We start from the raw sequence: 27705 nt of genomic DNA on the forward strand, positions 1-27705 counted from the left end.
CTATTCATTTGCTCATCAGATTTTCAGTGTGTGTCTCTGGAACCCCCTCCTGCTGCTACCCACTGTAAACACTCCCTCTATAAACTCAATCAGGAGGGTTCAGGGGGACTGATAGGATTTGTTTAAGCCTTTAGGAGTTAGGAGTAGTTAATGGTCTTTCCTGGTGTTGGTAAGTAACACTGACTAATTGACCAGGGGACGGCAGACGGGTGGTCCCTGCGCAGCTGAAGTCTCTGTTCAGGCTGAGCAGGACGGACAGGATCCACTCTCCTGTTCACCAGAGATAATGAACACTGCTGATCAGACAGGAGGAAGACGGACGTGTGACGAGTGTTTGATGAGCTGAGATTGATTCACTGGAGAATAAACCACAAACAGGTAAGAAACATATAAAAGAATTTATACTCTCACTTTACTACAGCATTTAAAAGATCTCTTGAATCTTTAATCTTGAATTTTACTGCAACAGGTAACTGAGCAAAGTTTCTCTTAAAGTTTCCCACGATGAGGATTTTCAATTTGCTCATGAGGCCCCTGACTGGGTGTAACTTTATAACAGAAATTCAAAAAGCTAAATATTGATTTCCATTGTCATTCAAACTAGAATAAAATTTGACAATTCAATAGACATTATATTCTATACACAATCAATTGCTGACTCTTCACATTAGTCTAAACCCGTCTAAAACCCATAGATATTGAACTACCAAAATACATCAGAATAAAAAAACTGAAATGTAAAATGATAACAATGATATATTTACTTATATAGCACCTCTTAAAATAAACTTGCTTCACAAATAGAAATAAAAAAAAGAAATATCTATAAATATAAATTGTATTTAACTTTTTTTATGTAATAGAAAAACAGATCTGAGGTTTGTGGATGTGGTTGTGGATGTTGTAGATGTTTTGTCGCTGAGCACCACACCACCGCTCTCTCTCTCTCTCTCTTGCTCTCTCTCTCTTGCCCTCAGATGACACAGATGAAGGCTCACTCACTGTTTGTGCTCCCTAACAAACAGATCCTTTATGAGATTAAGAGATTTCTGCAGCACGCTGACATGGAGGAAATACAGAGAACATATAGGATGTGTAACCTCCAGCTAATCTCGTCTGTATGAGAAGGGAGGGATCAGATTCCTGCAGCCAAGAGGTTAAAGGGGCAGTGACACAAACACCAGGGCCGAGTAACTCAGGAAGGAGAGAGAAACGACTGATATCAACTCTATTCTCTCATTTCAGTGGAAAGGAAACAGAGACGTAAACTGTGAACAGTGTTGGGAATGATACTTTCAAAACGTATTCCGTTACAGAATACAGAATACATGCCCAAAAATGTAATCTGTAACGTATTCCATTACATTAACTAATCTGAGTAACGTATTCTGAATACTTGGAATACTTCCGGTTTGTATTGCATTTTTTAAGTGTATGATTGCGGCGTTGTTATAGTCAGTGGAGCAGCAGCAGTTTAAACTCTCTCTCCGCCGATGCGGCGGGCCAGCTGGATGTCCGGCTCCCATCCACTCCCACCTCTGTGCCGGCCCCACCGGAGGCTGAAGGACCCCCCCCCCCCCCCCCCCGCGCCAAGGCTGCCTCGCGCCGTGCAGCGATCGTTTCGGCGTCGAGCCTATTTTTTTTTGCGCTTGACGCGAGCGTATCGCTCTAGGAAACACACTGAAAAATGATTTGAAGCGATATTGATGACATTTTATATGATATAAATGATAAAGTATGCATCCCATAGTTTGTATTCCCCTTCTGTTGTCCTGGAGTTTTAATTTTACCAATTTTACCGATCACATTATTAAATGCCCCCCTCTGCCCATCCACTACAGACACACAAGCAGTCATAAAGATAAAAAGAGAGGGGGGGGGGCGGAGAATACGTAATTTACCCTCGACACCCGACATTGAACGGAGCAAACAGCGGAGAAGTTCTTGAAGATGGATGAAATTAAATTGGGACGCTGTTGCAGTTAATGTTGGAGAAACAAGTGACCATATGCTTTTATACTACTGGGTCAACGGGTGATATTATTAGCGCTGCCCGGCGCTTCAGCGTCCGGTGTGAACCCGGCGTGCCTCGCTGGCCTCCTGCAGAGCCATGACAGCGGAGCTCTGGGAGCGCAGGTCGGTCTTCTCTCACCAGGCGCTGGAAGGGCAGCTTGCGGATCAGCAGCTCCGTAGATTTCTGGTAGCGACGGAAGTCTCTCAGAGCTTCGGTCCCGGCCCCGAGCCGGTAGCGGTGAGGCTTCTTCACGCCGCCGGGGGAAGGTGCGCTCTTACGGCAGCCCTGGTCTCCAGCTGCTTCCTGGGGGTTTTGCCGCCGGTGGATTTACGAGAGAGTGAATAAACTCGAGAAGTACCGTCATGTAATCCACTGATTTCAACAATGTAACTGTATTCTAAATACCATCTATTTAATTTGTAACTGTAACGGAATACAGTTTCTCATAATTTGTATTCTAAATACGTAACGCCGTTACATGTATTCTGTTACTCCCCAACACTGACTGTGAATTAAAATATAATCTGAAACCAAAATATTGAATTGTCAAACGCGTAGATTCAAAATTAAGCATCATCATATTTATAATTTTATCCAAAGTAAGGTTTTATTTATAGGAACAACATAAAGCAACTTGCAGGCAAAAATATGAGATAATTTATAAAAGCCGCAACTAATGCTTACTTTTCTTTGCTCTTCCATTTGCAGATTATCTCTCAATTACTAATACAGAATGCTTCTACCAATTTCTTCTTCCAAAAAGAGTTTCGAGTTGAGGTCTTACAAAGTCTTAATATCTAAACATCAATATCTAATTTACTGATGTATGGAAACAATGAGAAACAGTGAATCCTAACATTTAAAGTTGAAACTAAAAGAGTTTGAAAGGTTTTGCTGTAAAAATTAAACGACAATAAAACCACTGTTGAAATGGTTGGAGGTTCTTTCTTTTCTGATGCTCACAAATCTGAAAAAGAGACATGTAATGTTCAGCTTTTTAATTTGTGCAGATCAGAAGATTCATTTAATATTTTTAGTTTTTCAGTGAATCTTTGGTTCTTTCTTAAATGCGTTTTTATTGCTGCAACAAAACCAAAATACACCACACACACACCACACACACACACACACACACACACACACACACACACACACACACACACACACACACACACACACACACACACTCTTGATAAACCATGTGTCTCTTCCTCTGTCTCTAGTTTTACACAGATTACGCTGCACATCTCAGAGCTCCCCATTCACTAACAGCATTACTAATCATGTGTCCTTGGAACGGATGGATCCTAAGTTAATTAAAAGGATTGGCACACTGAATGCCTCTAATGGGATTACTGGATGTAATGCAATCTAACAAGATACTGTCATTTCAGTTTGAATGCGATTTGCAAGGCAAACGGCCTGAAAGGTTTAATCATACATTATGTTGCACAATGTATAATGATGCTAATCTATATCGGTGAATCAGTGCTGTTTTTACAATCCTGTGCATGTTCAGTGATTCACGCTGCTTGTGTCCTGAAGGTCGACCCCTAATCTGGAGGAAGAGGACGTGAAGGACAATTTGAACGTCCCTGCGATCGATGGTCGCTCCCGTAACTGTCTCCTGAACAAAGAGGACTTCATGTTACGACTTCACAGCAGCGTGTTTGGACTCCAGCAGGACTTCGGTCGGTCCCATTGATGGCAGCAGCAAACCCACTGATCCCAGTTCAGAACACATTCCACAGTCGAGTATGAACGACCACACTCTCGTGTTGATTTCAGCATCTGATCACTGTCTCTGCTGCTTTGTTAAAGTTGCAACATGCCTTTAAAAACGAGTTTCCTCTAAAGCAGAGTTTTTCAATCTGTGATGTGACAGAAAGTTGCAGGAGGTCTGGTCATGTGATTGGGCCTCTGACATGTCACTCATCCTCAGAGCCATAACTCAGACTCATCTAAACACACAGGAAATCACATTACACACGTTTTAAATTCAGCAAAACGTACACGTTCTGACATCATCACTAAGTCACAGAAAAAAGAAAGGTTACCCTCATGACTCCAGAACTTGCCTGAGAATCCTCCCATTTTAAACTTTTCTTCAGTATCAAAGTGACCCAGTGAGAGGTGTCATTACACCGATGGTTACATTGCAAAGAGGAACTGCTAATAGATAATTCTGCATATTTGTTTTACTCCACTGTATCATGGTCTGAACAGCACAGCTGCTTTTCTCCCAGAAGTCTGCTCCGTGCACACACAGCCTGGTTCATCATCATCAACACATGCATCAACACACTCATCAGCTCTGCACCTTCCCCCCCATCCTGCACCAGCCCGCCACCGTCCCACATGTTCCAGCTGTGCAGCACAGAAATGTAAGTGATTTTCATTGAGAACGGAAACACATAGAAGGATATTTCTGCCTGTACTTCATCATTTTAGAGATTTAATTTTATATTAACACCATGAGAATAAAGTCAAGTCATCCTCTCACATCTCTTTCTCCAGTTGAATCACAGCAGAGGGACCATGATGCCTCCTCTCGCTCCAGCTGCTGCCTTTCACACAGCAACACAGACGTCCTGCAGGACAGTGAGTCCACGATGCACCAAACTAAAACATAGACATAGAAATTAAAACAAAGAAGAATAAAGAGAAACTCATATCTTACATCTCGAGTCTGACTGATGAAACTAAATTCTGTTTCTGGATGCAGAAACAAGGGAGAGGGGGTGCGCTGCATGTTTGCATCGCATGGAAGATTTATTACCACAAACAACTCCAGGTAATAATTAAAATGCATTGAGCTGCGGGACATGAACTAGTTCACTCAGAAAGTACTGAGCCCCTTTTATGAGTCTGAAATTTAAGAAGGGCAATATGGAAAATATGTTTAAATTTAGATTTTTTTTTTAAATCGTTTTTTGTAATTTTTGTGGATCTTGTGTTTAATTTGAACTATTTGCCAAATAAAAAGTTTCCAGTCAACAAAAGAATATTAGGCCCACAAAAAGTATTTCTTCTATTTTCGAGCCTATATGTTTTTTTCAGTCGATAGCCAACATTTCTAAACTCAGCTTTACTGAGCTAAACATTTTACTTTCAGTTTATATGTATAGAAAACTTTTATCCTAGTATTTTCTAACATTTTTTAGTTAACATCTATTTTCATTGTGAGTTGGTTTAGATCTGTCTCTTATTCCACATCTAGTTTGAAATATATATGTGATTAAAATTCATTATTTAACATAAAATGCAGCAAAAGCTCAACGGTCTCCATCAAGAGCCGACACCTGAGAGTGCGTCTGCCGTCGGTCCACAAGAGTCAGAGCAGCAGCCCCCCCACACACATACAAACTCAGGTGGGTCAAGTCGGTGATGCAAGAAATAGCTGTAAAAGAGATGTTTTTATGTTATATAGATTTTTACCTCAATGTGTTGTTTTTACATCCATATGTTTTGTTGGTTTGTGTGTTTGATTCTAAGCAGGGTTGTGCAAAATATATTAAACAGATTTTCAAATTTTTTTGTGGAGGAGTGAAACATGAGTGAAGGAAGAACACATTCAATTTTGGATCCGGGGAATAAACACACTACATCCAAGGAAGTTGTTTCTACTCCAGTCCATTTGATGTTGGTTTGTTTGTTAGTTTGCAGGATTAAACAAAAATATTATTGGACAGATTAGCATGAAACAAGGTGGAAGCAGACATGACACAGCCCCTTGTGTGACATAATAATAACAAACATTTGCATAATGAGGCCTGACACGCCACCTAACAACGCCAAGTAGCATCAATATCCAGTGTGAGGAAAGAGAAAATGTGTTTTCAGAATCAAACCTTGTAAAGTAATAACTCAAATAAAAACCATGCACATGAAAATGAGCAGAAAATGTCTTGTTAACAAGATGATTTTTATTAAAACGGATCTGTTTCTGTCTTTTTCAGCCTCTGCATGTGAACAGTCAGCGGACAGAAACACTGGTGACGGGTGTGAAACACGAATCACATCTTCACCGGCGTCTGCGACCAAGAGAGAGAAGCTGGAGCAGCTCGTGCACCTGCAGTGGAAAGAGAAGCTCGACGACGACAAACACAGGAACCAACAATCTGACACCACAAAGGATTCACCGCCTGGAGACGAATCTTGGGATCGAGCAGCGACCCCTGAACTTGGCGGCAAGTGCGGGTCACATGACAGGAAGAGGCGGCTCGAGGGCCACGGCTTCACTAAAGGGAAAAGGTTGAAGCAGGATATTGTGGACAACCAGTTTCCTTATGCTAAGATGTGGCACAGCAATCAGTCTGCGTTCAGTGTAACTCACACACATCCGTCCTCCTGCGCTGCACCTGTGCAACACATCAACTTCAGTGACTTGTCTGTGTTGTACCCTGAGAGCAGCAGATTTAATGTTTCCAGCTCACACGGGGGTCTCACCCCTTATCCAGGGGTGGCAATGCAACCCTGCCCAACAGCATCATGGGAGCCAAGCTGGGACATTACCAGAAGAAAGGCCCTCCACTCCGGGATACCTGTCGTGGCTCAGAGGCACATGGGACATTTACCCGGTTTCTTTGCTCCATCTCTGTTTGTGCCTCTGGTTCTGAGGAGGCAGGAGGCAGCTTACGTCAGAGGTTGGGACCCGTCAACAAAACTGTCGCCTCCGTCTCCACACACGGCCGTGCCCTCGCTGTGGCTCTCTGGCACATGGGGCGCTGAGTCTGCAGGGGCCCTCTGAGGAGGAAGGAGAGCAGCTTCTCCCATGACAACCACTCATCTGTATACAGTGCGTCTGCTGAATTCCCTGGTCACTGGAAGCTTTTAAATAACACTTGAAGAGACACTCTTTAAGCAGCTTTAAGTAGCCGATCACGGTTCCTAATGAAGCTCACTGGTCTCGTAATAAGTTCTTTAGATTCATTTCGGCAGCTTCTTGGTTATTCGGACACAATTTGTTTCCTTGATAAACTGGTACATGATAAAATATATTCAGATGAATGTGTTTTTACATTTTTCGAGTGATATATATATATATATATATAAAGTTATAAAGAAAAGGCCTGCATATATCCAGTGAAACCAGAATGACCAGGTGGAATCAATGCTCCTATTTGGGAGGAAGAAAAGGTTTTTAAAATATGTGTAAATCTACCTTATCCGAATACAGGGCTACAGGAGTAAAACAAAAAAACACATGTCAATGTTGCGTTTGTGTCAAAAATGTATTTAAAATGTATATCAATAAAATTATGCAACATTAAAAGGCTACAAAAAAATAAGATCCTCTGAAATACTCTGTTCAACATCAGGGAAAATGTCACAGCAAACGGAGCCTGCTGTGTAAACATGTCACAGAAGAAGCTCAGCAGGGCTGTTCACTCATTCATGATAACTGTGTCGGCTTGTTTAACACACAAGACGTCACAAAGCGTAGTGAGGCGGTAGAGTTAATAAGAGCTGCTACAGTGAAACTGGGTTCCACTAAAACCTGCGGTGAGAAGAACCATCTCAACGTCACATCACACACATATCAGTTCCAGTGATGACTGATAGCTTCACAGCAAAATCTATTAAAACCTGGTGGGATTCCACCCGACCCAAACTGGGATGATCACACCACGTCCATGCCGAGGCCCCTAGCGACCTCGGTCAAGGCCTGGACGGCTCCTGACGTCCCGTCGGCATCACAGTCCTCCTGAGAGAATCCTCCAGGCTCGTCCTCGATGTGAGGGATGGTGCTCATCACACAGTAGAGGGGGGACTCGCTGCCTCGGGGGCTGGGCTGGGACGAGATGTCCTCCCCGCCAGAGAACTCGGACGAGTACGAGGACGAGGAGCTGGAGGAGGGCGAGGAGGATCTGGCCGGCGAGCTGCGGCCGCTCTCTGGCGTCACCGCGGCCCTCTTGGTCCGAATCCTCGTCCGCAGATTTTTCCGGAGGCTTGGAGGTTTTTTGGCCATGTTCTTCATAATCTCCTTCGTCACCTCTACAGTCTCAAATCGCACCATGTTCAGTTTCAAGAAGCCGTCTACATCCTTCCTGTATCTGTGGAGGAAACAGAATGTCACAATCAGAATCAGGTTTTATTGGCCAAGTAAGTTTGCACAAACAAGGAATTTGACTTGGTAAAATGGCTCTCAGTGGGCTTACACAGAATACACATCACAACACAAAACAATACAAACAGTGCAACGGTCTAAGAAAAGAAAGTATATACAAGGAGGAATGCCTATATACAGGAGCTGTGAATTGTAACACAACAATAGTGCAAAGAAGTGGAGAGTCCAAGAAGTGCAGGGATAAATATTAAACGGTAGGTTATACAGTAACTAGGGATGGGCATAATTAATCGACGATCGATTCATTGATCATTAAGAATTTCCTCGATGAAATAATGTTTTCATCGATTAATTGGGTAATTACACATTTGACCACGGGGGGCAGTGTTTGAAAAAAACGCCACAGACCTACTCAGTTACCTGCGAGTTACCGTGTTACCATTTCCAAAGTAAACACGAAGAAGTCACGGCGAAGTTTAGCTTGGGACCATTTAGAATTAAAAAGTGACTTGGTTCACTGCAAACACTGCGAAGCTGTGTTTGAGTACAACTCGGCCACGACTCAAATGATGTACCACTTGAAGAACGCACATCCGACGCTGGTTAATGGCGGCGCGTCCTGCTCCCGGTCTCACTCTCAACCTAGCATCAACTCGGAGTAAGCACGGAGGAGCTGCAATGCACAACGAGCAGAGAATAACGTTCCCCAGGCTAGCCCAGTTAGCACGGAGCTACCTGTGTATCATGCATAAACTGTATGGTATCACGGCGACGTCAGTCCTCTCACTAGTTATTTTTATGAAGCTTTCTCGACTCGGTGCCTTGTTTGATAGTTTTAGTTACATGTGGCAAAACCTGTCAGACCTAAGTATTATATATTTGTGGTTAAGTTATTGTTTAACATGCTTGTTTTTTATATTATTAGTGTTTAGTAGCACCGGCTTCTAGCTGTCGGCTCCGCTGCTTGAGGTTACGGCAGCGCATATTTTGTTCATCTTGTAATAAAGATCTGAATGAGGAAACACGCTTTTTTTTTTTTTATTTTCACTGCATTTTTATATAGCCTATAAATAGTGAATTTTTGAATATAAAAATATTAATGATTAATCGAAAATTCGTCATTAAATCTCCCGACGATCGATTAAGACAATTTAATCGAATGCCCATCCCTAACAGTAACGGTGAAATAAATAAATATAATTGCGATCGGACAAAAACTACACTAACTAAAATTCAAGCTTTGTGGTCGGCAGTTTATAATCAGGTCATTGAAGGAAAAATAACAAAGGAGGAGTTTAATTAACACCAGATCCTAAAATACATTTTCTTAACACACTGTGTATAATAAGATCCGGCCATCACAACCCCAATACGCTGCTGTGACTCACCTAAAGCGTGAATGCCCAGACGGCCATTTCAGCTCGTGCTTTTTACGAAGGTGAAGTGTGAGAGTGTAACACCACGAGAAGACCTTATCACAAATGTGACACTTGTACTTGGAAATCCCCCCGACCTGTTGGTTCAAACAATCATCATGTCAGTAACAGAGTGTCATCTTAGTTAATGATATGTGGGACTTAACATTGTACAGTACTGAGCTTTACTGGGTGTTTCATGTTGGTGCTGACCAACCTCGTGCGCTCTCTTCAAGTGGTAAGCCATGGTTTGAAACGTGTGACAGGAATAATCACAACCCTCGACAGTGCAGCGGTACACCGTCCCCTCGTTGTGAACCTCCGTGTGCTTCTGGAGATCTTGTTGGTTCTTGAATCTGTTTGAAAATGAAGAAAAAGAAAACATTGTGAGTCCAACACAGATATGGATGAAAAACGTATTTAAGTTTATCTGCTTAAAAACGACTGGACTCAAAGGCTACATCAGAATTACAAACATTTCCACTTTTTAGGAGATTCCAAACTGTCAACAGCAATAATGTAGTATTTAACGTTTTAGATTTTTTTCTGTAAATAAGATTAAAATATACCAGAGACCTTTAAACAAACATGAAAATCACAAAAAAAAGTTGAATTAATGCTTAATTCAAATTAAATGCACTCACTTAAAATAGGTAATGAGAGATAAACCGTTATTTACAGAAGTAAAGGTTGCTTTGTTTAATTAGCTCAATCTTGACATAACAACTTTTATATTATCTTACAAGACAACACAATATAGAGGAGGCTGTTCACACAAATTGACAAAAGTATTCCCAAAGCCTGATTTTTACCAAACAGAACGTCTAATCCGTGGTTTCAAAGTTCTACCTTTTGTCGCAGAAGTCACACGGGAACGGCCGCTCGTCACAGTGACGGAAGCGGATGTGGATCTTCAGAGCTGCCAAGGTGGTGCAGGTCATATCACAGAAGGGACACTTGACCTGATTCACTGAGAGTAAAAGAAACAAACAGAAAACAACAACGGTGTTAATTCGATCTGTAACATATAATTGTTGATTAACAACTTGGATGATTAGTGATTCATTGTAAAATTCTATTTAAAAACCTAATTAACAAAAAAAACTTAATTTATCATTTGAACAACATATCAGTCTTTTTGAGTAATAACACGTCATTACTGAAATATGAGCTGAAATTAAAAACCTGGATTAAATCAAATACTCTCACCCTAAAATCCTTCAAATTAATGTTGATTTAAAGTCGCATGTACAATTCTGTATGAGACTCATGATCGAAAGTCTCATAACAGCTACTGAAGGAACCTTGAGGTTAGTTTGTTTTGTGAAATGTTGTTTTCAAGTCTAAGAAGGAATTATGAAAAACAACCTCCTTCAATGTTTAAAAGTAATTTGGACATCTTTGTAAAACTTCCAGAAGAACAATCTGATCAAGGCTTAAAAGTGTACTGCTTATGTTTCCACAGTTAAAACACATGGACAATATAGAATATTTTAAATATCCTATAGTAATCAGGGTTGACCAAATCCTAGGAACTGCAATGTAACAACTGTATAATAATACAAGTGTAGAAAGTTGTTACCATGCTGACGAACGTGATCCCTCAAAAGTCTCTCGCTGGAAAAAGCTTTGCCACAATGTTCACAAACAAGCGAATCTGTGTGAATAAGAACAAGAACAAGCATTAAACCTTCAGAACATCTGCCTCCTGGGAAAGTTTGACCGATACACACGTGTCTCTCACCCACTGGCTCGGCCTGTCGGTGGAGGTGGTCGAACAGCTTGGTGTTGCTGGAGAACATGCTGCCGCACGTAGGACAGGCGACCAGTCTCTCCTGAGTGTGGCTCCGCATGTGTTCCCGCAACCGGTACCGGATCTTGAAGAAAGCGTCGCAGCCTGTCGCAGAGAGAAGAAAAACACACGTCACACAAAGGTCGGAGCCAATCGACCTCTGTTTGACCTTTGCTTGCTCAGTCCTACCTGCCCAGTGGCAGAAGAGAGCCTGCTGCTGTTGTGAGAACGACTGTAACTCTGCACTTTGGATGTGATTGTCCACATGTCGGTAGAACCACTCAGGGTTGTTGAATGAACTCTGTACCAAGACAAGACAAAACTCACTTGTTGATCTATGAACAATTTAAACCACAAATACCAGGGTTCATACACATTTTGACCAATGGATTTCCATGACTTTTTCATGACTTTTCAACAACTTTAAACCAAATTTCCATGTCCAAACAGTTTGAAAAAGTGACAAAATGTAGTATTTAAACTAACAATGAGAATTCCAATGCACCTTAAAGGCATACGCTCTCATAGTATACGCTTATATTTTGAGCGTATTTCTTTAAAAGCATATGAATTAGTTAAAACTCAGCGTAAATGAACGACATGAAAATATGAAAATAACAAATTTCCCTGACTTTTCCAAAACTTTTGGGATTTTATTTTTTCCCAGGACTTTTCCAGGCCTGGAAATACACCTTTTACAATTCCATGACTTTTCCAGGTTTTCCATGACCATAGGAACCCTGAAATACCCACATCACAGTTCTCCCACTGGCAGACGTATCCCTCCGATCCTTCAGGAACCAGGTTGTTGCTGTGTAGACCCTGGTTGCAGCTGGGCAGGTCGGGACGGGACTGGAGCAGCTGGGAGCCCACGAACTTGAGCTTCCCGTGGTAGTTGTGAAAGTAGGCGTGGACCTCCAGCTCCGTGGGACTTCCCATCGAGAGAAACTCACATCCTTTCCAGAGACAAGCGTACTCATCTAAACAGAAATAATTACAAATGACTCCACTGAAGACAAGACTGTTAAATACACAGGGGACTTGAAATCTGGAAGTGATACAGAGAGTTACAAAAGTCAAACAACATGTGTTTGTGTAGATTACTGTGACTCAAATAACACATACATTTATTGCTACTGGGCTAAATTCAATACTTAATCTCGATAGTGATTTTCGTGTGCACTGTGGTTTCCCTCATGTGTGTGTTTACCATGTGCAAATCCATTCCCTTCTCACTCACCCAGCTCCTCCAGGGCGTCAGTGTCTCCCAGGAAATCCTTCATGTGCAGCGCCATGTGGTCACTCAGCTCCTCCATGGTGCAGCCCCTGAAGTTGCAGGACGCCCACTCACACGTCACCTCGAAGGGGTCCAGCCTCTTGGTCGTCATCACGGCGGACCTGATCACCAGAGAACCGGACAGGGAAAGAAAACTCAACACTTTGACAACCTTGCAGCCAAAAAATGACTTGTGATGCCAACACAAAAAGAACAAATATGGACTAAGGTTGAGGAGATTTCATGTTGACGGATCTTTGATTGATCTTTTATAAAGTCAGTTTATCCTTTGCAATGATCTGCTTGGCCACACGGCAAGAACCGGTCGGGGAATAGGTCAAACTCTGACAGAATCACCAACGGAACCAACTATCAATAATGTTTATCAGGTTAGAGCCACAACTCATCACCTCTTCACCCAGAGTTATGTCTCTTCCCATCAGGCTCCTCCCTGAACTTTCCCTTAAGATCACTGGTCCCATCAGCTGTCAGGTTTTCACAGACAACTGGATATTAGATTCTTAAAAAGGACGAACACACTTCTGTTGTTTTGCATTTGGAAAATGACAACACCCACTGTGCATCTACAGATATTTTACCTGTATTCATTATTGTCTCTCGTCTGTTTCCTAAAAGACACATCGAGATAAATCCTCCATTCAGCTGTGAGCACAGGTTCACTGAAGGAAAGTTATATTTACATGGATTTACAAAAGATTATTTATCTTAGAAACCACAAGCTAGCTCCAGCTAAACGTGTGTGTATTAACAAAGTGAATATTTATGCTAACAGAGAAGCTAACGCTGATTCCAGTTTAACGGGTAATCGCAACACTTACTTTCTACTAATGTCCTAAGACAAACTTTGATGACGTTTTAATGAACAACATGTGAAGTCACTGATTGCGACTGGTGTGAAGTGTGAAGTTAATGTTTCTTACGAAGCAGCAGCGGCTCTGAGTCAGTGACTCTTCTTCTTCTTCTGCTTCTTCTTCTTCAGCATCCACTCGTTTGTTTATTTCCTCCTAGCCGCCAAACCGGAAGTTGTTTTTTCCTCTTCCCCTGTTGTGAAAAAAAACCTTCAAGACTACACTGCCTCCTATTGTACCGGAGTCAAAAACTAAATAATATTATTATTCATAAAAAAATTGTAACAATGAAGACTGTGGTAAGTTTATCTTTTTTTTTAATTTCTCATTAATTGTTTAACCTTATTTGAATGTGCAATACGTATTAATAAAGTAAAATATATGTACAACCCAGCTCATACTGTATAACTCATTCTATACTCATATCATTCTATATATTGTTTCTACTTTTCATATTTCCCATGCATATTATTACTTTAACTGGTGTTTCTGTTTTTAGTTTCTATTTGAGCTTTTTCCTTTGCTGCTTTAACACATCTCCCCATTGTGGATTGTCATACCTTATCTTACCTTATCATATATTTTCTTATCTTATCTTATCTTAGTTTGAGACATGTGTTAAACATCAAACTAACATATTGCGCTATATTTCATACAAATCGAGACGACTGTATGAAAGCTGATTTCTAAGGAACAGAATGAGCCATATGGGTGAGACGGAAACCAGCCAGACGAGTGTTGAGGAGGAGGGACAGAGCTCGGGCAGCTCCAGTGCCATCCCTGATCTCTTATTCAATATTTCATGCTGCTCTGGAAACATAAGGGCCCATAACAACTGAATTATTCATGCGCGTTTATGTCAGGATGACTGATTCACAGGAAAATTACCAGCAGCTTCCCTAAGCCAGTGGAGGAACTGAGAAACAATTAAATGATGTTTCATTTCTTCAAATTCAGATTAAATATGAGGACATTTTTCATCTCCTGACTAATGTCTGAACTGTTAAAAATGTTCAGGACAAAACACTGATGAGTTCTCACTTTAGGAAACGCACTCAGACAACGGTTTTGAGGATTACAACATCTGCAGGCCACACCCATCTTCCTTTGTAAAGGACTTCAGACACCAAACTAGTCTTGGGGAGAAGTAGGGAGAAAACTCAGTGCTGGGATATTATTTTAGGCACCTCTTAACCGTTTGTTATGTCTTATTTTATTTATTTATTATTAGGTAAAAAATACCTATACCTTCTCATTTTTATAATAATGAATTAAACCATCACAGAGAGCATGATTTTGCACTTTAGGAGTAGATCATGTTTGCTTCTATACTGTATAAGGACGCGGACACGGTTGATCAGAGACAAAAGCACCAATAAGGAGATAAATAAAATGTTTGTTTTAATAACAGATAACACTTGTAAATCGTTTATGAATCCCATTAAACCAAAATACTACACTGTAAGATATGTTTCAGCTTACAAATTAGAAATGGATAATTTATAAGTAAATTACTGCAGCATTCAGAGCATGTTGCATCAAACAAAAAATTTAATTATTTATTCAAATTTCAAATCATATCATTCTCACATTTTCAACATTTCTGCAATTCGCCACAGTTATTTTGTGAGAAGAATTGCTGTGAAGGTAGAATGCTGTTATTCAGTGAAGAAGACGAGGAAGGCAAGAAGTCAAGAGGCGGGATTCTGTATCGTCATTTTAATTGGAGTTCATTCAGAACAAGCTGAGAATACGAGCACAACACCACAACATGTCTGCAGCAGCATGACATCGTCACATCGTCATTTCACTCGGGCCTGAGGCCACGCGCAGTCCGAGCCGGACAGCATACGATGAGAGATATAGCACCAGGGTGTTGGAGTGCACAGCAGCACTTCTTGTGGTGGGGTCACACTTGATGCTAGCAGGCAGCAGGCTGTAGAGGTCATACACCGAAAAGTCTCGCTTGCACACGCACACACACACACACACTCGTATTCACTCACTGAAGCTAAAACTGGAAGCAGGCTCACGGTGGCTGTAGTGGTGTGACTGGGCCCTGGCACACGGCAGCCATGTTGGCCTCAGTCGACGGACTTGTGTTTGCAGAGAACAGAGGGACGGGGTTGTGATGACATTTCAGTAAAAACACATCATTGTCACGCTCACAATGAACAGATGGGATTTTTTTGCGCATTTTCAGACAGCAGCAGTTTGAGGAGCTGAACTTCAAGTCCTGGCCCATTCCTTGTCCTTCAACACCTGGAGAGATCAGCCCGCTTCTTTTTAAGCCCATGAGCATCTTCTTGTTTTTTTTCTTAGTTAACACAATTACAGCGTCGCAGCTCAGAGGAGAAGATGGAGTACAATAGCAGGAAATACTGAGTCACTGTGGAAACTGCAGTGTTCCTATTAGATTAAAGGAGTGGATCTCCATTTAATTTGCAAGAAATATGTTTGTGGGTGAAACCATATTGCTGGTGTGTTGACTTTATAGCTTCAATGGCCACAAGACTATGATGTTACCTACTGTATGCACCCTTTGATGTGATCAATCTATTACTACTCATGCATTATATCTGAACAGGTCTTGCTCCTACACATTTATCTTCGATGGCTCAATTTACAAGCTAGAATGTGACTGTGACGTACAGTATCGTCTGCTAAAAGTGTTGCTACTCAACCAAAAAACGGGGCTCTTGCATGCAGGCTTTAGCAATTATATTACAGGTCATTGGGTTTCTTAGCAACCAAGCTGATGAAACCAGATATCACCCAGAACAATGAAATGAAAACCAGGACCATACAGCGGAGGCACTGTAACTAGGAACGCAACCGTAAAAACAGCTTTTTGCATTTTTAACAAAACCTCTCATCGGATTCCGTCTCGGAGAGAAATCTTCCCCTTGACATTTTCTACAATCATTTTAATATGGATCTCAAATTGTCATCCATTCAGACAAAGGTAAAAATGCCCTTTTATACACATATGACATGTGTACAGATGGCTCTTCTTATAGATGTCGAACACAACTCATATAAATAATGTGCAAATCATGTGCTCAATTAATATAAAGCGGTTCTGTGCACCAACACACACGCACGCGCACACACGCACGCACGCACACATTACAGTGAAAATCATTTGCATTATTCTAAAAGCTCGACGTCAGTGCCCACTAAAAGTTGAACAATAAGTGACAGGACAGCAGAAACAACAGGTCAGAAGGTAAAAACCAAAGGGAAGAGATTGGCCGAGACGTGTCAGGCGACCTTCTGTTGAAGCACATCGAGGTGATGACATGTAACTTTTTACTGCTTCGCTTCAGCCAGTCTGTTGCTGATCTCTTTGCTTTTCTTTGTGATCACGCCCTCCGGTTTGGGTTCGGCGGCGCCCACGGATGTTTTTTTCTTGGTGGACTGGGAACCGGCAATCTGCTTCTCCTTGGCCTTTTTCACCATCTTCGCTGTTGTCGTTGTCGGTGTCTTTTTTGGTTTGGTACGAGACGCTGGTTTGTCGGCCTGGAAAGAGCAGAGAGGTGCAGGGCTGAGATTAACCTCAATCTCCAGAACAAATCATTTCTTTCGACATTTCTTCAAAAACAAACTTATTTGCTTTCCTGGTGAGAACTAGAGGAGGAGATCGATACTCCTCTCATATCAAGTTAAACCCCGCAGCTAAAAAGTGGTTGAAGCTTTATATTCAATAATCGATATGACGTCGAGCTTCTTACCAAGAAAGCAAATATGCACATTTTTTTAAATGTCCAACTGTTCCTTTAAATGTTTAATTGCCAAAATGTCCAAGTCCTATATTAGCATGCAATACATACCTTCAGGCAAATGACACCATATGGTACAGGTGATATTTGCATTATGTGGTTAGTGAGATGGAGATAAAGGAAATTAAAAACACAGCACAAAAGGTGTATTTGTGCTTTTCCTTTTAAAGAACAGTGGCTCGTGCAGTTTTCCAGCATTTAAAGAAAGTAGATGGTTAATATTAGTATATGTTGTTAGTCTTATACTCGTTATATTCATATTTTGCTTTGATTTGACCGATGATAGTGACAGCAAATCCTATCCTATTTGACAGGCAGGTTTGCAACTGGAGAATCACTAGTTCAAATTATCTCAGTGATGAGAAAAAATTTGCCTGTGCAGAGATGAATGTGACCATAAGTAAGAAAGAGTAAAAATACTTCTAAAGAAGCTCCCAAATGATCTGTTGATATATAAATGAGTTGCAGACATGCTCAACTTTTGCTTAGTAAATAAACCTTAAAATGTTCTAAATCATAAGAGATGACAAATGTGCGTAAATCGTTTCTTACAGAATAAATGAAGGGCTCTATTTCAATGACTGAGTTACTGGTGGTGCAAAGTAGTTGGTGCGTAGGGACCCACATAGTTTCTGTAAATTTCATGACCAAATTTGGTACGACTGCAAAACTGCAGCTTTAGAAATCTGACAATAAAAGCAAAGAGGACAACATCATCTGCAAACAAGTGTTGCCAAAGCCTGGAATCAAAAATAAACTGCACCACACATACAACTGCCCCTCCACCCACCTGTAAGCAGATGAATTAATGGTGAACTAGTTGTGTGCAGATCTTGAAAAACTGCTGAACACAATTCTACTTTGCCTGATGTAATCTGCACCAAACACAGTCACTAAAATAGAGCCCTGATAAACACAGATGTGTTCAAATAGAAACAAATGGACGTGTAGACGTTTTTTTCTCGTTGGCCTCAAATGATGTGATAAATTTTCTTCTTTGGTACATGTTTTCATTTTATCCATCCCCCCTCTTGCATAAACCTTTAGTCAGTTGTTTAAACTATTGAGCTCCACAAATAATAGTGGGTGGTGCAGGCTGAGAGGTGGGCAATCAGTGACGATGTGGCTAATAACTCATACTGGTGGGTGTGTGTTTGTGTGTGTGTGTGTGTGTGTGTGTGTGTGTGTGTGTGTGTGTGTGTGTGTGTGTGGCTGTGTGTGTGTGTGGCTGTGTGTGTGTGTGTGGCTGTGTGTGTGTGTGTGGCTGTGTGTGTGTGTGTGTGTCTGTGTGTGTGTGTGTGTGTGTGTGTGTGTGTGTGTGTGTGTGTGTGTGTGTGTGTGTGTGTGTGTGTGTGTGTGTGTGTCTGATCAGTTTGAGGTCGGCCTCCATGCCTTCTAGAAGAAACAGAAAACACACCTGACTACAGCAGGTTTACAACAGAGCTGCTCTGAGTCTCTGAGAAGTCCTACGAGAGTGAGAGAGGGAGTGGCCATATGAACACACTGCTACTGACACATGATTAAAAAACTGTTTAGTCTGAATTATGAACATGCACGTATATACAAATCTATAAAGGTATATTTTATATATAGGGGTCTGTGACTTGAAATTTGACAACAAATAATCTGAGATGTTTCCTGGAAAGAAAAATATGATTTGGTTGTAATTACAGGGAACAAAGGAATGACCGGTTCACACACATTTTTATTTTAATATTGAGGCGTTTAATCATTTGACAGGATGTCAGCTACCCATGCAAAAAGGGTCATGTTATAACACACAAAAATATTATTCAGCATAAATGCAAAATAATGACTAATTCAATTCCAGTGATAAATAAACTAATAATAAATATTCACTGGGGTTTAAACTGAGTAATTTATTTGATGGAACTTATCAAACTAACTAATATAACGGTGTCACAACTTTCTGTCTATTTCCTCTGCAATTAATCTGTTAAATATTTTCAAATAAAGACCTACTTTAGTGTTGGATATGTAACATTAAAACTGATGGGTACAACAGTTTCAGTATTAGTAAGAGCAACCTGCAAAATGACCTTTTTATATATTTATTGAGAACTTAAACATTTGACTTTTTAAAATAAGTTTCTAAATTGATATTAAGTGATTTTAGTTGGCGTTTAATAAGTCCGATCATTATTCTGGGGTGTGACTCTGATGGAGTGTGAAATAAAATCGAAAGCATGAAGCAGAGTAAACGTCCACGGACAGCGTGTTAATCACAAAATACTAAACCTGGGATATAGCAGGGCTACTAAAGTTTTAGACATGACTATTAGGGAGGCACTTACTGTGTGTCAGTACTTAAAGGAGACATAACTCTGAATTTAAAAGGCAGCAGTATTTCCCAGAGCTGCAGGAACAGCCTGGGAGCTGCGTGGCCACATGCTCTCACCTTGGCCGGCTCCTTGCTGGGCTCGTTGTACAGGCTGCGTATCCTCCTGCGATCCAGCAGCTTGTTGTCAGTGGGCTGAGCCTTCACCTGCTCCCCCTTGTACGTGGCACTGTAGCTGGTCTCCCGACTGGTCTCCACCACGGGGGGCTTGTACTGAGAAGCAGCTTTGATGGCCTTCACTGGTTTCACATCCTTGTAGGCCTTGAACTCAGTCCTGGCATGAATTGAAGAAAAAATAGCGAACGTAAAGGTTTATGGGCTGCAACTTATTTTCATTAATCTAAAAAGTAAGAGCACAAAACCCAGAGGAAAAGCAACAAATTCTAATATTCTCTGTTCTCCATTATGCCTCATTGAAATGTAATCAGAGATGTACAGCATATTATACAACATTCAACTTAATGACTATAGCGAATTATGTTAAATTATTCATGCTAACAAAATAGCGAGTTTAAAACGGGTGCGTCAATCAATATGAAGGCGTTTCGCTCTGTATGGATTGTGATTGACATATTGGCCTGTCAAGCCGCCATCTACCACTTATCCTTTGAGGTGACATTGGGCGAGAGGCGGGGTCCGTCCTGGACAGGCGCCAAATTAGCATGTGCCCACGTTAAGATAAGATAAGATAAGCTAAGATAAGATAAGATGAGATAAGATAATCCTTTATTAATTCCACAATGGGGACATTTTCAAAACGTGCAATACTTGTAAATGTAAAGAAATATAAACTGCAGTTTTTAATATGCCCTGTTGTCCATTCAGACATGTGGCAAATATGAATAACTTCCTTATGGTTCCAGCATTTACAATGTCTCATCATCTCTGCTGCCAGTGAAACACTGAAAGCGACAGGATCATACTCGGCTATTGATTTACAATTTGAGGTTGGGATTTACTACCTAAGCTCTGGAAGCTCCGACGTGGTACCACCTCTTTTCTTTTTTTTTACACGTCTTCTGGGACTGGTAGAGTCAATAAAAGCTGGAGTCCAGACTTGTTTAATTACACATTCTCTTGTATTAAGATCAATTAAGAGTAGATTCAGTGCTCGTCTTAAGCAAAATCCTACCTATAGCTATTTGGTGAAGTAACTATAAATATTCTTGTGTTTTATAAATGATGCCACGTTGAATTGTGTTTTGTTAGACTCATTATTTCCTGCAAACAGAGGCCGTCTCCCTGGAGTTAAATTTTCAATGAGTCATTCTAGTTCAGAGATAAAGGTCGCATGTCATCACAGATTTTTGCAGGTTCTGTACGAATGCTTCTGTTTATTAACACAACAATTTAATATTCATGTAACCAGATTAAGCTCTGTTGTATTGCTTTGTTGCTCTTGTCAATACAAGACAAATAAAGTCATCTTCAATCATATTTCTTAATTAAAGTTCATCGGGACAAGTTTCTATACAATGACAATTAAAGCAACAGCACATGTTAATTTTTAAGTGGAGCAGGATGAGGCAGCAGCTCTTCATCTTGACTTGCGTGCATCCTGCATCCTGCATCCTTAATTGAATTTGGAGGAGGAAGCCTGTGCAGAGAAACCATGTTAGATCCCATTCAGGGCCTTTTCCTCTGCAGCTGGACGGGGCCACAGGGACTTCATAGAGGGGAAAAAGCTGAAGACAAAAATCAATAGTGAAACGTTTATCTGAGGGGATATCGCTTTGCTTTGGAAATCAATGTGGGGTTGTAACACGAGGCCATGCAACACCTAGCATCCTGGTGAGGGTGTGTGTGGATGCTCTCTGACCAGTGACTGCTGCTGCTGCTGCTGCTGCTGCTGGTGGAATGTGTTCAGAGATGTTGTGTAACTGGGGACACTTGATGATAGCTCCAGAACTGATTGGAGCTAAGTTAAGAACATATTTGCCCTCCCCCCCCACCACACACACACACACACACACATAACCCTGGGTCTCAGCATCACTCACCTGTAGCTGCTGGAGGTGGACATCACCTCCTTGATCTGCATGTTGAGAGCGTCTGCAGCTGCGCGGCCTTTCCTCACCTCTGCAGACACCTCCGCCTCGGACTTCTCCGCAGGTTTCCTCTCCATCGACTTCTCCCTCCTTCCGCTCCTCCCCGCCGCGTCCTTGGACTCCTTCTCCTGCAGCTTCTCCTCGATCTCGCTCTTCTCCACGCCGCTCTCGGCCTCGGCTGCAGGCTCCGTGGCTGCGGCGGCTGCAGGGGCGGTCGGGCTGGGTTTGGGGATCCAGGGGTGGTCGTGCTTCTTCGGTATAGGCCACGGTTTGTAATCCTTCTGGTACTGGGTCTCGTTGTTGAAGGGGGTCGCGGAGGGGTGGTACTCGTTGCGGGGCTTGCAGCTGGGCTCGGGGCGCACTCTCCACGCCTGGAAGTCTTGGCGCATGACGGATGCAGAGGAAGAAGATCCATCTTGGCCCGCTGCGGCACCGGGACCGGGCGGTGCCTTCCCTGCCTCCAGCTCGCCGGGATGAGACTGCGTTTCCATGGCGATGGCGCCCGCCCTCTGCTTCGGCTGCGGGCGATGGGGCAGATGCTGCACATCCGAGTATTTGCTGAAAACCAGCGGCACCGAGATGTCCCCTTTGTCCAGCTCCGTCCAGAAGCGGTTGATGCAGCAGGCACGCGTAATGCACGGCCACGCCATGATGGAGACCGACTGGAGGAAGATGCACAGACCAAATAAAACCCCTCTCTAAATCTAAAGGATGGATAAACGTCCTACTCACGTCTCGGAAAAGACTTCTGCCCGTTTCCCCCTGTGGCCTCTCAGTTTCTGTCCAGTCAGGGTTGTATCCTCCTCTCAGCTTTCTGTGTAATCCTCTGCTGAGAAAGTGAATCTCGATCCTTTTGCCCACTCGAGCCCCCCCCCCTCTCTCCTCCTGCAGGATGCTGTCTCTCTTTGCTCAAGTTTAGATTCACTTTGCGCTTTGCCGGGGGAGCATTGAGGCGACCCCACCCACATGTGCGTGATGCCCGGACTCTGCAATGAGTGTGTGTGCACGGTGAACTGTCACCTGAGCTCGTCACCGTCTGGCCGGTCGAGAGGGAGGAGACACGGGTTAACCCCTGCCATGTCACACCATGGAAGCTCAGCCTGGTACAGAGGATGTGGCCGAGGCCTTGTGCTGCTCCACGAGGAGGAAATGGCCGATAATGCAGCACAAAGCAACAGAAATGAAGTGCAAAAATCTGATGTTTGCAAAGATACAGAGTTCAAATTTGTGTTTGCAATGTAGCGTTGAAATAAATAAAATAAAAGTGTGCATGCACCTGGGAGAAAAACAAAGAAAAGAAACATTTTTGCACAAAAATCTGACTAAAATGTGTTTGAATGTTTTTTTAAAATTATTATTAAACCAATCTGAATTAGGCCTGTTTGTGAATATTTCAGGAGGAAGAAAAGACAAACATCCCCACAAACATTTAAAACATGAAACTGCATCAAACGTGTCCCATTCTTTAATACACCACCAGAGAATTGTTTAACTTTACAACATATCACCAGATTTTTTGAATGGTTTCGGTGAGAATACATCTCAACAAACTGGGCTACATAACGAACAAAGATATGTCACACTATGCTTACAAGAAAAAAAAGATGGCTTCCGGCTGGAGCTCATTCAGCTGATATGGGTGGAACTGCTCCCTCTTGTGCTCCTCCTGCCTCACAGTCACTGGAAGAAGAGAAGCACTGTCCTGTAGATCAACAGGGCCGCTTGTGTTCATCAGGTGGTTTGATTTAAAAACACACAATAAAGAAAGGCTGAGTGTGAATGAGCTACAAAATATTATTAAGGAAGATCACAGTATTATTAGAGAGGCGGCTGAAGTATAACAGCCCAACACAGATGCAAAAATGTAATATTTACAGATCATGTTTGGTGGCTTGTAGAAAATATTTTAATGTTTCCCTCCTAACAAATTTGATTATTTACAAGATGAGGCTAAGATGCTTCTCAACACACTAATGTTTTCACCACATACAATCAGAGCAACGGACTTCTTGGACACCTCGGATCTTTTTAACATTTAACGTTAAATCCACACAAATATTCAAGTGTAAATGCAGCAAAATACACGAGAGCGATCACAGCACGACATCTTTACGACTGACGACAAAAATAAGAGCCATTCATTTCTGTCCCAGATATAGATTATTTAAGGTCATTATGATTCCATCACAGAATCGTCCTCAGCAGCCGGTTCCTCAGTCGCTGCTTTCTCAACCGGCGCCTCCTCAGCCGTTGCTTCCTCAGCCATCGCTTCCTCAGCCGGGGCTTCCTCAGTCGCCGTTTCCTCAGCCATCGCTTCCTCAGCCTCCGGGTCATCCTCTGAATAGAGTCTGCAGTATTTGTCTACCATGACGTCCAGGTCGTGTTTGACGTGCGTGTTGATGTTGAGCATCGCCAGACTTTTGTTCCACTGCTTGGCGGGCATGCTGTCCAGATACGCCTGCAGCCGCTCGCTCGCTGTGTCGCTTTTGTTTTCTTCCAGCTTCAGCACAGGTAAGGTGGAGAGCACCTTGAGGAAGGAGTTCACGTTGGGAAAGAACTTGACGTCCGGAAGCTGCAGGGTCTCGTGGATGGTGGTGGGCAGGCGCACCTCTTTGCCCCGGTGCTTCCACTTGATCCTCCAGCAGTGCAGCTCGGCCGGTAGCGTGTCTGGGTTGGGGAGGTCGTTGCGGTAAACATCTGCGTAGTTCTCCTCGGTGGTGTTGAACTTCATCTGGCCCATGACTGCAGGGACCAGTGACAGGCACTTGAGAGCTTTGAGGTTGGTGTCGGAGAACATGTCCTCTACTTCCTGCATGATGCCACGGATTACAGGGACGGTCACGTACTCCTTAAAATACGACTCGGTTTGGATTTCGTCCATGTCAGCTACGCGCTGTTTCCGGAGGAACAGCCTCGGGACCTTCACTGGAACCTCCACGACATTGGCCAGGCTCACGGCCTCCTCATACCAGAACTCATGGTAGACATCGATGTTGTCATTGACCTCGTTCAGTGAATGCAGCACGGCGGTTAGACTGTTGGCAGCAAAGAACACGTCCAGTGTTTCCCCTTGGAGATTCCTCCCAAAAGCTCTGGTGAACGTGAGAACATTCTTCAAGATGACGATGGTGACGAGGATCTCAAAGTCAAACAAAATTTCAGTGATTGAATACGCATCAGTTGAGACGCTGTCGGCAAACTTCCCATCGTCATTGTCCCGGATGTTGTCCAAGCACAGCAGCAGGGGCGGCAGCAAATCCAGGAAGATGTCAAAAGCGCTGTGTAGCTGCGTCCAGCCTGAGCCACAAGCCTGCTTCACTGCAGTGACCTTGTCCTCGTTTTTCTGGTAGTGGGAGGAGACCGCGACCTCGAGCTCCTCCTGAGTGAGCGGCCGTCTGAAGAAAGCATCAACCCTCCTCAGAGTCTCCATGACGACCTGCACATTTGGAAAAGGCAGACTGCTGGCCAGGTGGATGTTCAGAGCCATGTGGGAGCACGGCAAGCTCAGCAGCAGGGGATACTTCTCCATCAGCAACACCGCCACAGCTTTCATCTTGGTGGTGGAACTCCCAGTGGCCTTGTGGGCCTGACCACGGCAGTCCTCCATGCTGAGCCCCCACCGCTCGGTCAGCTGGGCCTCCAGCCGCTCCACCAGCGAGGCCTCGTCTCCATCAAACTGCACAAAGTCTACAAACTCCTCCCGAAGAACGTTCTGCTGATTCACGAAGCGTAGGAACAGAGGAAGGTGCCGCTCGTTGGAGAACTCCACGAGGTCGCCCGTCACCAGGGAGAAGAAGCGACTCTCTCTCACCTCCATTATCATCTCCTCTCTCACCGTGTTCTCACACACATCCAGCAGCTGACTCTGCTGGGTCGCCGAGAGGTAGTCTGTGTTCACAGCCGTCGCCTCGAACCGCTTCTTCAAAGCTTCATCTCCGGCGTTCATGCGGTAATCTAGAAGGGCCTGCATGTTGCTGGACTTGCGCTCGGGTTCGGTCGCTTGGTCCGACACTAACGGGATGCTCTGTTTGGCCAACATGACCACGACCTCAAACATGGACCTCAGATAATCCCGGAACTCCTTCTCCTCTGTGGACAGCTGGGGTTCTTCCTCGTTGGTGCTCGTGCTGTCCTCAACTGCATCTTTCTTGGACGCAAGCTGCTCAACGGAGGACGCCACTGGATGAACAAACACAAGAATGATGCAGTGATCATTTTAAGTAAATACAAACCACATTAAAATTGGCACGCAATTATTTTACAATAGTGATCAAAACTACATTTCCTCGTTACTTACATCTCCTTTCTTTAATCTTTCTTAAGTCTTCTTCAGTCTGTAATTCAAAAAGTAAGTCAACTCAAAAAAAAACAGACAACACTTTGTCAAATTGTTAAGATTGAGAGGAATATGTAAAACAAACATGACAGGTGAACTTAATAAATATTGTTCTCACAAGCTCTTTAATCCGCTTGCGATGTCTGGTGTGAGGGTTTTTGAGATGGCTCGTCAGATCGAATACGGTTGGGATGGCTGTATCCTTCAGTACCGTCCTATAGGGGCTCTGAAAAACAATAAACTCCCGTAAGTCACTGTTTGGGGACAACTGCTGCCAGGCTGATTGGTTACCGATCGGGTCAGATACTCACAGTTTTGCAAACCATGGCTGGATCGAAGTGTTTGGCGCATAATCTATAGTGCTTGTTCAGCTGGTCCGACGTTTTCGCCTCGAGATCTGCTCTGCGGCAGTTCTCTACCCAGATCCGACATCTGCAAAAGAAAAAGAAAGAAAAGAAACTCAGGTTTACGTGACATTTGGAAAAACGTTAAAGAATCGAGGAAGTTGTCGAGTCTTCATGAGTTTCTTATGAATTTGTCTCGAATACGTTCATACTGGACAAATGACAAACATAGTTAAAAATTACAACTGGCAAACCAAGCTTTTTGAGGGTGGTGTAGTCCCACTGTGTTCGTTGTTAAAATATCTTTTTTGCTTTGTATCAAACTTGACAGACTTGGTTGTAATATTACATAGCTGTAGTGTAATTGAAGAACACACTTTCTGAGCCCATTACCAAGATGTAACATCAGTGTTCATGTTGTAGGCCACACAAAGTAATGAGTTACCTCTGAAGCAGCAATTAAATACTCTGACAGGGTTTACAAGCAGAGCCTTGATAGCAACATGAACACTCAAGATTTGTGCAAATATTTAAATACCAGTAAAAACTGATAATTTGGATAATTAACTGATAACAGGATTAACTGGTGTTTAACATTTGCTATTTAAAACATCCACATTAGAGATCAAAGATTTGGAGCTGTTCTTTGGTCACGGCTCATTGCAAACTGATAATTTTTTAGTTTGGGCAGTGATTTGAATTATTTAAATTATGATTCTATAATCACAGTGGCCACCTTGAACTCTGTATCCTACATATTACAGAATAATGAGTCAATAGTTGGAGCTTCTCCATTACTTTACATTAGGTGCTGCGAAGTTTAGCAGAATCTTAACAAGAAAAAATACATGGTTGAGTGAAAACTAGGAATAAGTAAGTCAATATGATTCATAAAGAACCTTTTCAAAATAAAAGCTACAAGGCGCTGTAGGAAACAAAACGTGAAGACTAAAAACAAGAAACCAAACAATAGAAGGATAAAAACGACACAGGGGGCCAAGCAGAAACAAACGGAACCATAATAACTAGATAAGAAGATGAACTGTACCTCTCTGGGTCCCGTGGAAACCGAAAAAAAGCCAAGTCCGACTGAGTGCTCTTCCGTGTACAGTTCGGGGCCGCGCAAAAATTGGGCATGATGCTTGTGCTAGGTGGTTAGCTTAGCCGGGTTAGCTGAGTGTTGTCATCTGCGGACTCTGGAAGCTTCGTTTGCAGCCACACGTAGGCTCCTGTGGGGTTCAACTCACAACACAGACACACAACTTTCCCTCACTGCACCTGAGCTCGATTAGTTTCCATAAACAACTGTGTGTTCACCGGATCCTCGACTCACAACACACGCCGTTAAATTTTGGAGTTGATCGTTGGGGAGGTTGAGGTCCCGCCCTCGAGGGGATGTG

At 42.7% G+C, this 27705-nt stretch overlaps 3 protein-coding genes across 3 annotated transcripts; all 3 read right to left on the reverse strand.

The window, feature by feature from the left end:
* Positions 1 to 7229: 7229 nt before the first annotated feature.
* Positions 7230 to 13573, reverse strand: zgc:112083 (uncharacterized protein LOC550461 homolog). The gene is made up of 10 exons (XM_061073356.1): positions 13509 to 13573; positions 12532 to 12689; positions 12045 to 12271; positions 11481 to 11592; positions 11244 to 11396; positions 11082 to 11156; positions 10349 to 10469; positions 9717 to 9855; positions 9473 to 9597; positions 7230 to 8070 (listed from the first exon to the last, which is right to left on the reverse strand). The coding sequence occupies exons 2-10, from the start codon at positions 12677 to 12679 to the stop codon at positions 7638 to 7640; spliced, it is 1533 nt and encodes a 510-aa protein (XP_060929339.1). The 5' UTR covers positions 12680 to 12689; positions 13509 to 13573; the 3' UTR covers positions 7230 to 7637.
* Positions 13574 to 16748: 3175 nt separating this feature from the next.
* Positions 16749 to 22275, reverse strand: map6b (microtubule-associated protein 6b). The gene is made up of 3 exons (XM_061073787.1): positions 21578 to 22275; positions 19638 to 19851; positions 16749 to 16958 (listed from the first exon to the last, which is right to left on the reverse strand). The coding sequence occupies exons 1-3, from the start codon at positions 22273 to 22275 to the stop codon at positions 16749 to 16751; spliced, it is 1122 nt and encodes a 373-aa protein (XP_060929770.1).
* Positions 22276 to 23072: 797 nt separating this feature from the next.
* thap12b (THAP domain containing 12b) lies at positions 23073 to 27659 on the reverse strand. Its single transcript, XM_061073109.1, has 5 exons — positions 27354 to 27659; positions 26273 to 26393; positions 26080 to 26187; positions 25923 to 25959; positions 23073 to 25804 (listed from the first exon to the last, which is right to left on the reverse strand). The coding sequence occupies exons 1-5, from the start codon at positions 27440 to 27442 to the stop codon at positions 23799 to 23801; spliced, it is 2361 nt and encodes a 786-aa protein (XP_060929092.1). The 5' UTR covers positions 27443 to 27659; the 3' UTR covers positions 23073 to 23798.
* Between the last annotated feature and the right edge of the window lie 46 nt (positions 27660 to 27705).

Source organism: Limanda limanda, chromosome 6 (genome assembly GCF_963576545.1).
Source record: "Limanda limanda chromosome 6, fLimLim1.1, whole genome shotgun sequence".
NCBI classification, from domain to species: domain Eukaryota; kingdom Metazoa; phylum Chordata; class Actinopteri; order Pleuronectiformes; family Pleuronectidae; genus Limanda; species Limanda limanda.

Excerpts from the sequence above, each read along its gene's own strand:
- zgc:112083 (XM_061073356.1), bottom strand. The coding sequence starts at position 12,679 with ATGACGACCAAGAGGCTGGACCCCTTCGAGGTGACGTGTGAGTGGGCG. Across the intron at positions 12,272-12,531 it reads TGACGCCCTGGAGGAGCTGG|ATGAGTACGCTTGTCTCTGG; the intron begins GTGAGTGAGAAG and ends ATTTCTGTTTAG. Across the intron at positions 10,470-11,081 it reads GGATCACGTTCGTCAGCATG|TGAATCAGGTCAAGTGTCCC; the intron begins GTAACAACTTTC and ends TTTTACTCTCAG.
- map6b (XM_061073787.1), bottom strand. The coding sequence starts at position 22,275 with ATGGCGTGGCCGTGCATTACGCGTGCCTGCTGCATCAACCGCTTCTGG. Across the intron at positions 19,852-21,577 it reads TCCACCTCCAGCAGCTACAG|GACTGAGTTCAAGGCCTACA; the intron begins GTGAGTGATGCT and ends AATTCATGCCAG. Across the intron at positions 16,959-19,637 it reads CCAGCAAGGAGCCGGCCAAG|GCCGACAAACCAGCGTCTCG; the intron begins GTGAGAGCATGT and ends TGCTCTTTCCAG.
- thap12b (XM_061073109.1), bottom strand. The coding sequence starts at position 27,442 with ATGCCCAATTTTTGCGCGGCCCCGAACTGTACACGGAAGAGCACTCAG. Across the intron at positions 26,394-27,353 it reads TTTCCACGGGACCCAGAGAG|ATGTCGGATCTGGGTAGAGA; the intron begins GTACAGTTCATC and ends TTTCTTTTGCAG. Across the intron at positions 25,805-25,922 it reads AAAGATTAAAGAAAGGAGAT|TGGCGTCCTCCGTTGAGCAG; the intron begins GTAAGTAACGAG and ends TTGTTCATCCAG.